This window comes from Carassius carassius, chromosome 30 (assembly GCF_963082965.1).
Source record: "Carassius carassius chromosome 30, fCarCar2.1, whole genome shotgun sequence".
In the NCBI taxonomy this organism is placed as follows: Eukaryota; Metazoa; Chordata; class Actinopteri; order Cypriniformes; family Cyprinidae; genus Carassius; species Carassius carassius.
The window spans coordinates 22,299,247-22,312,207 of record NC_081784.1 but is presented as its reverse complement, the minus strand read 5'-3'; the positions used below and the strand labels follow the sequence as shown (position 1 = coordinate 22,312,207).

Below are 12,961 nucleotides of genomic sequence, written 5' to 3'. Positions count from 1 at the left end.
CAGACTTTCTTTTTGAAGCAAAGTCTTTGACTAAAACGTGCAAACAAAATGCTTCATATGTTCTAGACTATAAATGAAAGAATATAAATTATAAGATGTTTTATTCAGTTCGTTCAATTTTAAAATTAAATCCTTAGAAATGTTAAATAAACATTATGACTAACTTGAATAATGAATTGTTTTATCCGCTGGATGTTGCACAAAATTTAATGCATGAAACAAGTCGTATGCTCGACAGGATTTACAGCGCCACCACTGTAATGAAAGTTACAACACGGAAGTACAAATGACTACAGCTTGAGTTAATGAACTACAAGTTACCGCCCATTGGAGTTTACTGCTGTTGTACTGCCACCATCTGGATTGGAGCAGCACTGCGCAGAAATACATGTGGCCCATTGGTGCTGCTGCTCTGATTTTGTAATATGCATGAACCATTTTAGTTTAAACTTTAAACGTTGATTTTAAAATGCAATAAACTTATAAAATGGATAAAAGTTTTAATTTAAAAAATGCACGTTGCACATGAATAAAAACAATATTGAAAACAGACATTGCAAAACAACATCGTTTTATTTTTAAAGAATGAATTCCATCATAACTTATCTCCTGTCTTGTAATTCGTATCTAGAAATTTTTGTGGGATTTGAAGAGGACCAATAAGTGCAGCAAGCTGAAGATCTGATCATATTGATCTAGAATACTAGTTATAATGAAATTCACAATAACTACACTAACATTCGATTAATCACTAAGTATTGTATAAAGTTGCTATTTTTTGTTTAATTTAGTCGTGTAATTTGCTAAAAGCTTTGTTCGTTCATTTCCTGTTGAGTTTCTATCCATTCGTCAATATTTCTTTATTTTCATGAATGCATTATTTTGTGACATTCTGACCTGTTATAAAATGGGCAACATATGCAAATGGATTTTAAATGTGTCCGTCTAAAAATAGACCAGTCCTAGATAGGCTGTGCCTCCGAGAGTTCCTCCTTTAAATCTTCAAACCTCTTGTTTCCTGTCATTTAATTTCATTAAATTTCAGGGAAAATAGCATAAGTCTGAGATCACTATAATGTTTTCTTTCTTTCTTATTGTTTATTTTTATTTTATTAATTTTTTTCTCCACAAATTTGTGTAAAAACATGAAGACGGTGTTCTCCAAAGAATTCCAAAGACCATGTTTTTTTTTTTTTTTCTCGGTGAAAGTATCTGACCCTCTGAATAAAGTCGCACGGTCAGTGCCACACACATTTGAAGACTTTTATTGACGAGTGACATAAAAATGCAGAATCACGACTATTCCTTTTAACATATTTTCTTGTAAGAGCTGTTCTCTTTCTTATGTTGACATCCACACTGACAAACCCATCTTTGTTTCCCAAACATCTCTGAACGAGTCCAGTAAGTTGACGCACAGTGCAGTCCGGGGGAAACTGGGGCCGCGCGACGTCACACTGAGAAGTTTGAGCAGATCCAAGATGGCGGAAGACGGCGGACTGAGGAATCGGCGTTTCTCAGCGACGAAGCAGAAATGCCACAACTTTGCTGAAGGTGACAACCTCATTTCATCTCGTGTAGCATCGGAAATCCGTTCTTCACAAACTCATTTTGTTTTCCTGATGCGTGTTTGTTAGTTTGCGTTAATTTGCGGTTTAATGACCGGCTAAAAGTACAGTAAACGGGACCAGAACTCGTGTTTTATCTGTCCACGGTCGAATTTGAGCAGGTGTGATTCAGCGCGCGCCAGAAAGCAGCTCCGAAAGAGTTTTCCAGACCTCCGGCGCTTGTTGACGCGCGTCGCTGGCGTTAAACGCCGCGTGAGAGTTGAGGTACCTGCCAGTGAAACCATAACGGTTTTATCCGTGATATGCCCCTCTCTCGGTGCATGTTTATCAGGAAACGGTGGTGTTCTCGGCGAGTTCTTATGTAACTTTTATGCTTGCTATTATTAGATGGCTTCATTTGCAACCTTGCAAACTTTGGAGCCAGTCTTCCTTAATTTCTCGCTTTGTCGTGGTCGTTTAGTATGCGTTATACATTAAACTCCTCTATTATGGAGATTCTTTAGTGGACGTGTATTTGTGAGTTAGTTACTGTTAGATAATTTCAGTGTTTCACTGAATTCACCAGCTGGTTTGTGATTGACGAGCTCGTGCACGTGAGCGAGCGCGCGATCAGCTCTTCGAAGATATCTCGCGCGCGCCATTGGGACCTAATGAAACTATCTACATTCAAACGAGTTGTGCTTCTCGCGTGCTCTCTTTAGCTTTAGGGTGATGGGTGCTGTCCTGTATGCCTGTGTGAATAGTCTCAGAATTTACCAGGGTAATCGGTCATGTAAATGTACTTTTACTTAGGGCTTGGCTGTTGTGTACAGTAACTGTACGTGGGAAGGACACTTATATTAAGTTCTCTTTTGTCTGTGCAAATATGTCAGTCAGTTTATGAACTGATAAGACATAAGCAGAGGTGGTTGTGTCTGATTTGTATGTTTTGTCTGTCTGAAGTTGTCCATCTGAGTTTGTGGTCCACATCAATAATATCAGGCTTACAAATGGCTTATAACAATGTATAGCTTACCTGATATTATTTTTGAAGATATCAACAATTGTACTTTGGAATTATTCAGAGATAAGAAAAATATGACAGAAACATGTACTGTATGTTAGTTAGTAGCACTTTAAGGTTTCAGCTATCAAAATTAGTTACATTTAGTATTTGTTAGTATTGTGAATAACAGCAATGGACATCTGTGTCTTTATTAATTTAAATCAAATTATAAAAGAAGTATGAATAAATATATTGTTCATATTAGCCAATGCATCACCCAAGAAATGCAACTTAATTGTCTTGATATCCTCTATCATGTTATGTCCTGACGTAAGGAACAGGTTAATTTAAAATGATAGTTTACTATAAGGTATATTATAATTTAATATTAAAGTATTTCTAGTCACTCTTTCCATATTTCCCCCTTTATGAGTTTAGTAACATCACACAAACTCTGTTGCACTACATTAAATAGTCATGCTATATTAATGTTTTAATATATCAAATTAAGTTATTATATAAGTTGATAAACCGTGCTAGGAAATAACTGAATGCAGGTAATCTGGATTAAGTAAGATTCCATCTTTTAAGTAATTATATTATAAAAGGGTCATAATCAGATTACAGTTAAATTTTTATGGATTGCATTGTTACATATCGTTCACACAATGGCAGTAAATTATTCATAATTAATTCGTTCACACTAGTTCTTTTTTTCCTTCTTAAATGTTCCTTTCTAAATGAACCACTTACAGTATATACATGAGACTAATACATTTGCAGGTTACCAAACACTGGATGTGTAGCTGTGAAATACTATGTTTTGATCATATTCTGTGACCTTCACTAATTATTGATTTTGGAAGTCTGGACAAAAATATTACAAACCTGGACGACTTTGGCATTGCAATGTCAGGTCTTCATGTTTATTAATGTATGCTCTTATAATGCAGGGATTCCTACTGTTTTTTTTTCGTGAGCCGACATGAAATACTTAGTCCCCTTGAGATTTCAAGAATTTAACAGCATATTTGCCTGTTCATTCGTGGTATTAGCCAATTATTCAGTCTGGCCGACATGAGAGCGTCACAAATCTGAGCTGAGCTGTACTTGCAGCTGTTTTGGATGGACTGTCCCGTCTCCAGTGTGTCCTTGGTGTGTGTTTGCTCACACTGACACTGCTTGACTCTGTTCCAGTGGCTCTGCTCGGCTGGCCGTGAGCCTGAGGAGACCACAGCGAAGGGGAGAGAGGGTGTTTGTTTTCTGTTACATGTGTCTTAACCCGAGGACAAAAATTACCAAATTTAGCCCTGTGGCCGAAGGGATCTAGGCTTATCGCAGCTCATGGATGAAGTGCCTGGGGTTTAAACAGAGACCCACACTCCTGGAATAGAAAGTGACCGCAGTAATGAGCTGCTAGTGAAGTGCTAAAAAGAAAAGCTGCAAATGTCAGAAAACCCATCTCTGGTCATCAAGGACTGGATCTCAGTGTGTGGATGTTTCTCATCTGTGCCTTTTCTGACTGTTTTGGCCAGTATTTCACAACAAAAGAGGACATTGTGACAGATGCTGAAGCTGCAACAATATATATTGTTTTTTTAATTATTTAAAAATTACCAGTGAGATATATAGTTTATACTGTATAATGTTATAGTTTTATTATTATTTTGAAATAGCTTTTATTTTTATATTTTAAATATATTATATAAATGTTATGTTTTTTGTTTTGTAATTTATGTGCTACTTATGTGCTTACTATTTAAGTTTAATTTATTTCCATATTTTGGATTATTATTTTTTTTTTCAGTCAATCATTTTAGTCTTTCAACTTAAACTAAATAAATAGAAATAAAAATGTGAAATTGTAAGTTTTTCCATCTAATATTCATATTTTATTTTGTTGTAGCTTTATTGCAGTTGACAGAATGTTTCTGATAGATGTAGTTAATGATAATAACCGTTTCAATGACCCTGTTTGTTCCTCTTCTTCAGATATGAGCGGTGTGGAAGATGTTCCAGTGTGCCGCCCCGTCGAGGAGATGAGCTCACTGGACACTAATGGAGTCACACCGTGTGCTGTAGAGGAAGAGCTTGAGCCGGAGGACGACTCTGTTCCTGAGGGGGCTCGACCCATCCAAATTGTAATCACCAACGAGGACGATCATAAGTTTGAGTTGGATGCTGCCGCGTTGGAAAAAATCCTGATGCAGGAACATGTCAAGGATCTCAACGTGGTTGTGGTGTCTGTGGCTGGTGCCTTCCGCAAGGGAAAGTCCTTCCTGCTGGACTTCATGCTGCGTTACATGCATAATCAGGTTAGAACAAACCCCATTCTACTGATGTCAGTGCACTAGTAGCTGTAAGATGGACATAATATAAGATTTTAGATTAAAATTTGTATATTTTTAAATGAGAAATTGTATTGAGTTGACTTGTTTTTTAGTATGATGTAACTAGACACATTTTATTTAAAAAAGATTTTCTCAGTTTTCTTTTAAATGAGTCATATTTTAAAAGCTTATGTTTCTTATTTACTTCCTAATGGGTTTCTAAATGTTTTTCAGGGGTCCTCAAAACATTGCTTCAAGAATTGGAAGAGAAAATTGTTGCTCTTAATTGAGTAAATTCATTATTCAGTCATTAATGTAGATACTAATTAGATATTTCTATTTCCACTTTAATTTTTCTGTATTTTACATGTTGAGAAAAATTACACATTTTATAGTTTAGGTTCAAAGTCTGTCTTTTACTAAGCAAATGGTTATAAATCGTTTTCCCCCAGTGTACAGGAAAAACACATACAATGACTAGTACAGGCAATATTTTTTACAGTAAATCAAGAACATTAATATTAATATATGGTTGCGAATTTGTTACCATATATTTATGCCGTCAAAGGTTTAAATTCTTTTAATTAAGATTCTTTAACTTCATTTTTGTATTTTCCCTGTTTTTACAACAGCTATAAACACTATAACAATATAAAAAATAACACCTCTAAAATGAAAAAAGTATTGTCCCTTTTTTCTGAGGACCGTAAAATGACATGTCAGTTACCCATATGCATTCAAATATGTGAAGCATGAGACCTCTCACACATCTGTTAAAAATAAGTCTGAATTATCTGAATTATCGTAACTGAGAACAAGTTCCTGATGACTCCTATCACTGACATGCCTTAACTTGTGGGCTGCATCCTGCATGAAACCATAAAACCAGCTGGGTCACATAGATGTGAGCATGCATGCTTTATTAGGTACATTTCAGGACATTCACATGGCACTGTCCTTTGTCTGTGTGTCTTTGTAGTCATCTGAGTCATGGACGGGAGGAAACGATGAGCCACTGACTGGTTTCTCCTGGAGGGGAGGCTGTGAGAGAGAGACTACAGGAATCCAGGCCTGGAGTGAGGTGTTTGTTGTGGAAAAGCAAGATGGAACCAAGGTGGATGGGCGTTTACTTGAAGATGTGTATTATGTCACTGTCAAGAAATGTTGACTGTGATAAAACTAATCTGTGTGTGTCTGAAGGTGGCTGTTCTGCTGGTGGACACTCAGGGAGCCTTTGACAGTCAGTCCACCATCAAAGACTCTGCCACAGTTTTTGCTCTGAGCACCATGACCAGCTCTGTGCAGGTGTGTTGAGGCACATTTAGTGCGGGTTAAATAATCATTAGCATAATAAGTGACCAAAAAATCTTGCTTGTTTTAGGTTTACAATCTCTCTCAGAATATCCAAGAAGATGATTTGCAGCATCTCCAGGTAGCAACCTGCTTTGTTGGATGTACATCGTTAGTTAATGTTAAAAGTGTTTGTGGGACAGTAACATCATGCATCTTTTATAGCTTTTCACAGAATATGGTCGCCTTGCAATGGAGGAAATCTGTGAGAAACCATTTCAGGTAGAAAAGCTGATCATTTCCAATTTACAGCCGTTATTGAAGAATCAGAGCATTTGTTTTGATGGGTTCTATTGCTAAAAAAGAAATATCCCCTCAATATGTATTAAAAAAAACTATTTTGGGGGGGCCAAATAATAACTTTTAACAAAATTAGAGAACAATTTATGAACACTTGATTTATTCAGAAATAATGTAATCTTTACTGTTCAAATTGAAGTAATTTTAGTTGTGGCTTGCTAGTAGAACAGCGTTTACAAAATAACCAAGCCACTTTATTTTGTGTAAAACGCTGTGAAGTGTAGAGGCCCTTTATGGCATTGAATGCATATCTGTGGCCACAGTACATCACTAGTCTCCCGCAATGCTTTGGTGTGATCTTGGTCCACTCTTCCAATCTCTTCCATAGTTTGGCAACTGTAGTTGGGTTCTTAGCCATAAGTTTGTCTCCAAGGATTTTCCAGAGATTTTTAATCTTAAGCTTCACATTTCTTGTTTACTGTTTTCCAGAAACTATTGTTTCTGATCAGAGACTGGTGTTACCCCTACGAGCATGGGTATGGGCTTAAAGGAGGGAATTGTTTCTTGAAACGGAGACTACAGGTGAGAAGAAGCACAGATAAACACGGCTTCAACCTGTTGAACGGAGTGCGAGTAATGTTTATGCGTTCTCTGTAGGTGAAGCAGAATCAACATGAAGAGCTGCAGAACGTTAGGAAACACATTCACAGCTGTTTCTCCAGCATAGGCTGCTTTCTGCTGCCACATCCAGGTCTGAAAGTGGCCACCAACCCTCACTTTGATGGCAGACTGAGAGGTCAGTATAGATTTTCTCTCAGACAGACATGCACATGCAGATCTCAACTCTTGGCTCATCATAAAATTGTTTTGTGCAGACATTGATGGTGAATTCAAGAAGGAGCTGCAGAGTCTAGTGCCTTTACTCCTGGCACCAGAGAACCTGGTAGAGAAAGAGATCGGTGGAGCTAAAGTCACGTGCAGAGACCTGCTGGAGTACTTCAAGGTCAGATTTGATTAGTTGAGCTGCAATAACAGCTGCAAACACAAATCTGATCAGGTGTTAATTGTGTCAGGATTGAAACTGAAGAGGCTCTATTCAAGTGTTCCCCAAGGTTTGTGCAGCGAGTGAAGTGACGGTACCCTCAAGATACGCTTTCATGCTCTGATAATAATAGCTTTGTAAGACTTTACACCATCATCGAGTACTTGTAATAACTTCTGATTGTGATCTAAAGTTGATTTTGATTCTACAATTGGCAGACATGCACTCTTTGTATGTTTTATAATGGATTGAGTACTACACTGGCTTATCATTTGTCATGAACATCCTTTATTGTTATGAAAATACCTTGAGGTGCATAAAAACACATACAGAAAATATGAGCGTCATAGCACTGAACATTCATGACAGTTGTCTTTTTACAGTTGTCAGGCAACATTAATGTAGAGTTAAGCTGATTTAAGATCACTGCTGGGCTTTTTATAGTGTCATTGAACAGGGTTCATCCAATCAGATTGTATTTCCAGAACATTTTCTGCTTTATGAACATCCAGTATAAGACAAATGTTTATTTTCCTTGTTTGTAGGCGTATATTCAAATCTTTCAAGGGGAGGAGCTTCCACATCCTAAATCCATGTTGCAGGTGTGTTGCTCTCAATCTTTAATGTCACCTACAGTGTTGTTCAAAAGTTTAAATAAATCAGAAATGCAGTAATATGGTGAAACATAAAAAATTTTCAGCATCATTACTCCAGTCTTCAGTGTCACACCATCCTTCTGAAATATGAATATGAAAGTGTTAAATGCCCACTGTTCCCTTTTTTACTCAGGCAACTGCTGAAGCAAACAACCTGACAGCTGTCGCTGGAGCGAAAGACACTTATAACAGAGCCATGGAGCAGGTAGAGTTACTTTGAGCTCTAGTTTTTTCATCATGAATATAGACCAATTGGAAGTAGTGTGAGAAAAATACATTCTGCATATGAAGGTTCTTTATTTTCCTAAATGGATCATGCATGGAAAGGGACTTCAGTTCTCTTTAAATATAGCAGGAGCGTGACGTGAGATGAGCTAGCCTATATAACTGAAAATAACAAGGCCATTGCTCTAAAATAGTAGGTTTGGCCTAGATAACTCAAAATACAGAGATGCCTGTAATGGTTTAATCATTTCTGCAATGCATGCATCTGGTGATTAGGAAAAGATTTTGAGCTCATATTTTTGTTGTATGTCACAGGTATGTGGAGGTGACAAACCATACATCGCCCCATTGGACCTTCAGTGCTATCACGAAGAGTTTAAGAAAACCTCCATTAAACAGTTTAGCGCGGTGAAGAAAATGGGCGGTGTAGAGTTCAGTCAGCGCTACCTGCAGCAGTTGGAAATGGAGCTGGATGAAGTGTACACAAATTTTGTGAAACACAATGAAAGCAAGAACATTTTCTATGCAGCGAGAACTCCAGCCATCCTGTTTGCCATCATGTTTGTTACCTATATGGTGTCCACAGTAACGGGTTTCCTTGGGCTATCGGTAATCGCGGCTCTGGCAAATCTGGTGATGGGGGTGTCGCTGCTGTCGTTGTGTGCCTGGGCGTATGTCAGATACTCAGGAGAGTATCGAGAAGTGGCTGTGGCAATAGACCTTATCACAGAGGCCCTGTGGGAACAGGTGAGTTATGCTTCCTGGATGTTCTTCCACATGTTGGTTGGGTCCATGCTACAATATCCCACGCATCACATTGTTTCAGTTGCTTGCTGTCATCTTTTGTGTACATCTCATTATATAAATCCTTCACTTCTAATCTTGTCACAACCCCAATTTCTAAAGATGAGAAAGTAATTTGACTCCTCATTGACAGCATTGAGTTGATGGGGGCTTATCAAGCTCATATATACAGGTGCTGGTCATATAATTAGAATATCATCAAGAAGTTGATTTATTTCAATAATTCCATTCAAAAAGTGAAACATGTATATTATATTCATTCCTTACACACAGACTGATATATTTCAAATGTTTATTTCTTTTAATTTTGATGTTTATAACTGACAGCTAAGGATAATCCCAAATTCAGTATCTAAGAAAATTAAAATATTGTGAAAAGGTTCAATATTGAAGACACCTGGTGCCACACTCTAATCAGCTAATTAACTCAAAACACCTGCAAAGGCCTTTAAATGGTGTCTCAGTCTAGTTTTGCTGACTTGACAGTTGTCCAAAAGAGGACCATTGACATCTTGCACAAGGAGGGCAAGACACAAAAGGTCATTGCAAAAGAGGCTGGCTGCTCACAGAGCTCTGTGTCCAAGCACATTAATAGAGAGGCGAAGGGAGGAAAAGATGTGGTAGAAAAAAGTGTACAAGCAATAGGGATAACCGCACCCTGGAGAGGATTGTGAAACAAAACCCATTCAAAAATGTGGGGGAGATTCACAAAGAGTGGACTGCAGCTGGAGTCAGTGCTTCAAGAACCACTATGCACAGACGTATGAAAGACATGGGTTTCAGCTGTCGCATTCTTTCTGTCAAGCCACTCTTGAACAACAGACAGCGTCAGAAGCGTCTCGCTTCAAAAAGGACTGGACTGCTGCTGAGTGGTCCAAAGTTATGTTCTCTGATGAAAGTAAATTTAGCATTTCCTTTGGATATCAGGGTCCCAGAGTCTGGAGGAAGAGAGGATTGGCACACAATCCACGTTGCCTGAGGTCCAGTGTAAAGTTTCCACAGTCCGTGATGGTTTGGGGTGCCATGTCATCTGCTGGTGTTGGTCCACTGTGTTTTCTGAGGTCCAAGGTCAACACAGCCATATACCAGGAAGTTTTAGATCACTTCATGCTTCCTGCTGCTGACCAACTTTATGGAGATGCAGATTTCATTTTCCAACAGGACTTGGCCCCTGCACACAGTGCCAAGGCTACCAGTACCTGGTTAAGGACCATGGTATCCCTGTTCTTAATTGGCCAGCAAACTCGCCTCACCTTAACCCCATAGAAAATCTATGGGGTATTGTGAAGAGGAAGATGCGATATGCCAGACCCAACAATGCAGAAGAGCTGAAGACCACTATCAGAGCAACCTGGGTTCTCATAACACCTGAACAGTGCCACAGACTGATCGACTCCATGCCACGCCGCATTGCTGCAGTAATTCAGGCAAAAGAAGCCCCAACTAAGTATTGAGTGCTGTACATGCTCATACTTTTCATTTTTATACTTTTTAGTTAGCCAAGATTTCTAAAAATACTTTCTTTGAATTGGTCTTAAGTTATATTCTAATTTTCTTTGAGATACTGAATTTGGGATTTTCCTTAGTTGTCAGTTTTAATCATCAAAATTAAAAGAAATAAACCTTTGAAATATATCAGTCTGTGTGTAAGGAATGAATATCAAATAAAAGTTTCACTTTTTAAATGGAATTAGTGAAATCAACTTTTTGATGATATTCTAATTATATGACCAGCACCTGTGTGTGTATATATATATATATATATATATATATATATATATATATATATATATATATATATATATAGTAGAAACCTGGGAGATTTCTTTTCCTGCCATTGGAAGTGCATTTTGCCAAGATTTTTATGCTTTAAAAAGATCATAAAGACTTTGTAAAAGTAATCTGTGAACTATCCTTTTAAAGAATTTGAGAAACATGTCTGACGTTAAGACCAGCGTTCTCATCCTCATGGAAAATCTGAAACTATCAAGGGATTTAATTGTCCCAGATATAAAAAAAGATATAGAAGTTTATAAAATCTCATGGACACTTTTTATGTATTAAATATACTTTGTTTTTAAATGATCAACTGCTATTTTTTCAGCTACACTATGCTCTTTGTGAGTGCAATGTTTATAAAATTATTACAAATCGTTGTACAATAATTGCAAATGACTGGAGGTAAAACATTTGAGGAGCAGTGTGTTTGAGAGGTTACTTCAAACAACCAACCAGGATGGATGTTAAAAGAGGTGTATATCTAGGGATTTGACCCCTCTGACCTGTAAACAACCACCCAGAACACCCTAGCAACAGACTAAAAACTCTCCAGACAAGCGCTATTCATGTTTTCATTGTTGTTTTCCCTTTCCTCGTTGATTCTAGGTGCTGAAGCCACTTACTGAGCAGTACATGGAAGAAAATGTCAGACAGACTGTTGTGAACTCTATAAGAGCCACGCTCACAGATCAGGTGACACAAGCCACAAAGTTGAAGAACAACTGACAGTTTGCTGTGCCTTATCTGCCCCGTGTTTCAACAATCACTGCTTTTATGTTGTGTAGTTTTTGTGATGTACGGTCATGTAGATTCTAACCAAAGTTTACAGCATTATTTTCACTGACCAAGACTCTTTAAAATAAAGGTGATTCACGATGCCATAGAGGAAGCTTTTTGTCTAAATGGATCCATAAAGAACCTTTCTGTTCCACAAAAGGTTCTTTGTGGCGAAAGAAGGTTCTTCAGATTATAAAAAGGTAAGAAAGAGATGGTTCTTTAAAGAACCTTTGACTAAATGGTTCTTTGTGGAACCAAAAATGGTTCTTCTATGGCAGGGCTATTCAATTGGCGGCCCGCGGGCCACATGCGGCCCGACGGCACCAACCTCCCTCCTCCTCTTTTCGCTCCGATTGACCTGAGAAACGTTTTACGTGTGAATATTTCAGCAGTTATTATATGTGTCCCGAATTTATGTCGACTGAACCAGCGATAGGCTACCAATCCTTCGTGAATGAATCATTCTTTTGGTTCGATTCTTTCTAAACGCGCTTGCATAACGGTCTAAAACTATTCGGATTCATTCGGACCGCTCCGTAACTGAATCATCTGAAGCGGTTTCTCGTTCAGTACAGTTACAACAAATAGCGATGTTTTCAGTTGTTTCACTAGTTGTTTAAACACGGCCCAGCGCGGAGTTGCGTTTACTCCCGGTCCCGGACACACTAATATTAAACAGCGTTGCGACAACCAGTGGAAGCGTTTCAGTTCGACAGAAACATTTCTGTTACAAACCACAAATCACTCGATGATTTAATTAGTATTAAATCGGATGAAACAGCCTCAACATTCCCAACAAGACTGATGAGGAAAGCAGGAGAAACATTGTGGCATGACCGAAATTAGAAGACTTTAAATCCCCTAATCACCCTTACAAACATTTACCACATTTACTGTAGTAATTTACCATGGTTGGGCAGAAATGTGCAATATTTATATTGAATACTATGTAGTAATAAATAAATATAGTAAATATATACTATAATATTATATAGTTTAATAGTAAATATAGTGATTTATATTGCATTAGTTTTATTAGGTGGGTAGAGGAATATATATTTAATGCTTGTTATGAAATTATGTCAGTTTCTTTGTAAAGGTGCGTATAGTTTTTAACTTGTGTTTAGGCATTTTTTATACAGTGGGAGCCTGTGGTTAACAAGTCTCACTGTCAGAATATTTTCATTTAAGCATAACAATTATAA

General features: G+C 37.7%; 1 protein-coding gene across 1 annotated transcript; it reads left to right on the top strand.

The window, feature by feature from the left end:
- Positions 1–1,377: 1,377 nt before the first annotated feature.
- On the top strand, positions 1,378–12,032 carry LOC132110913 (atlastin-2-like). Its single transcript, XM_059518017.1, has 13 exons — positions 1,378–1,554; positions 4,546–4,868; positions 5,863–5,997; positions 6,084–6,188; positions 6,265–6,315; positions 6,399–6,455; positions 6,963–7,055; positions 7,131–7,269; positions 7,349–7,476; positions 8,061–8,117; positions 8,305–8,376; positions 8,712–9,143; positions 11,586–12,032. Exons 1-13 carry the CDS (start codon positions 1,482–1,484, stop codon positions 11,703–11,705), a joined length of 1,785 nt encoding a protein of 594 aa, XP_059374000.1. The 5' UTR covers positions 1,378–1,481; the 3' UTR covers positions 11,706–12,032.
- The last annotated feature ends 929 nt before the right edge of the window (positions 12,033–12,961 follow it).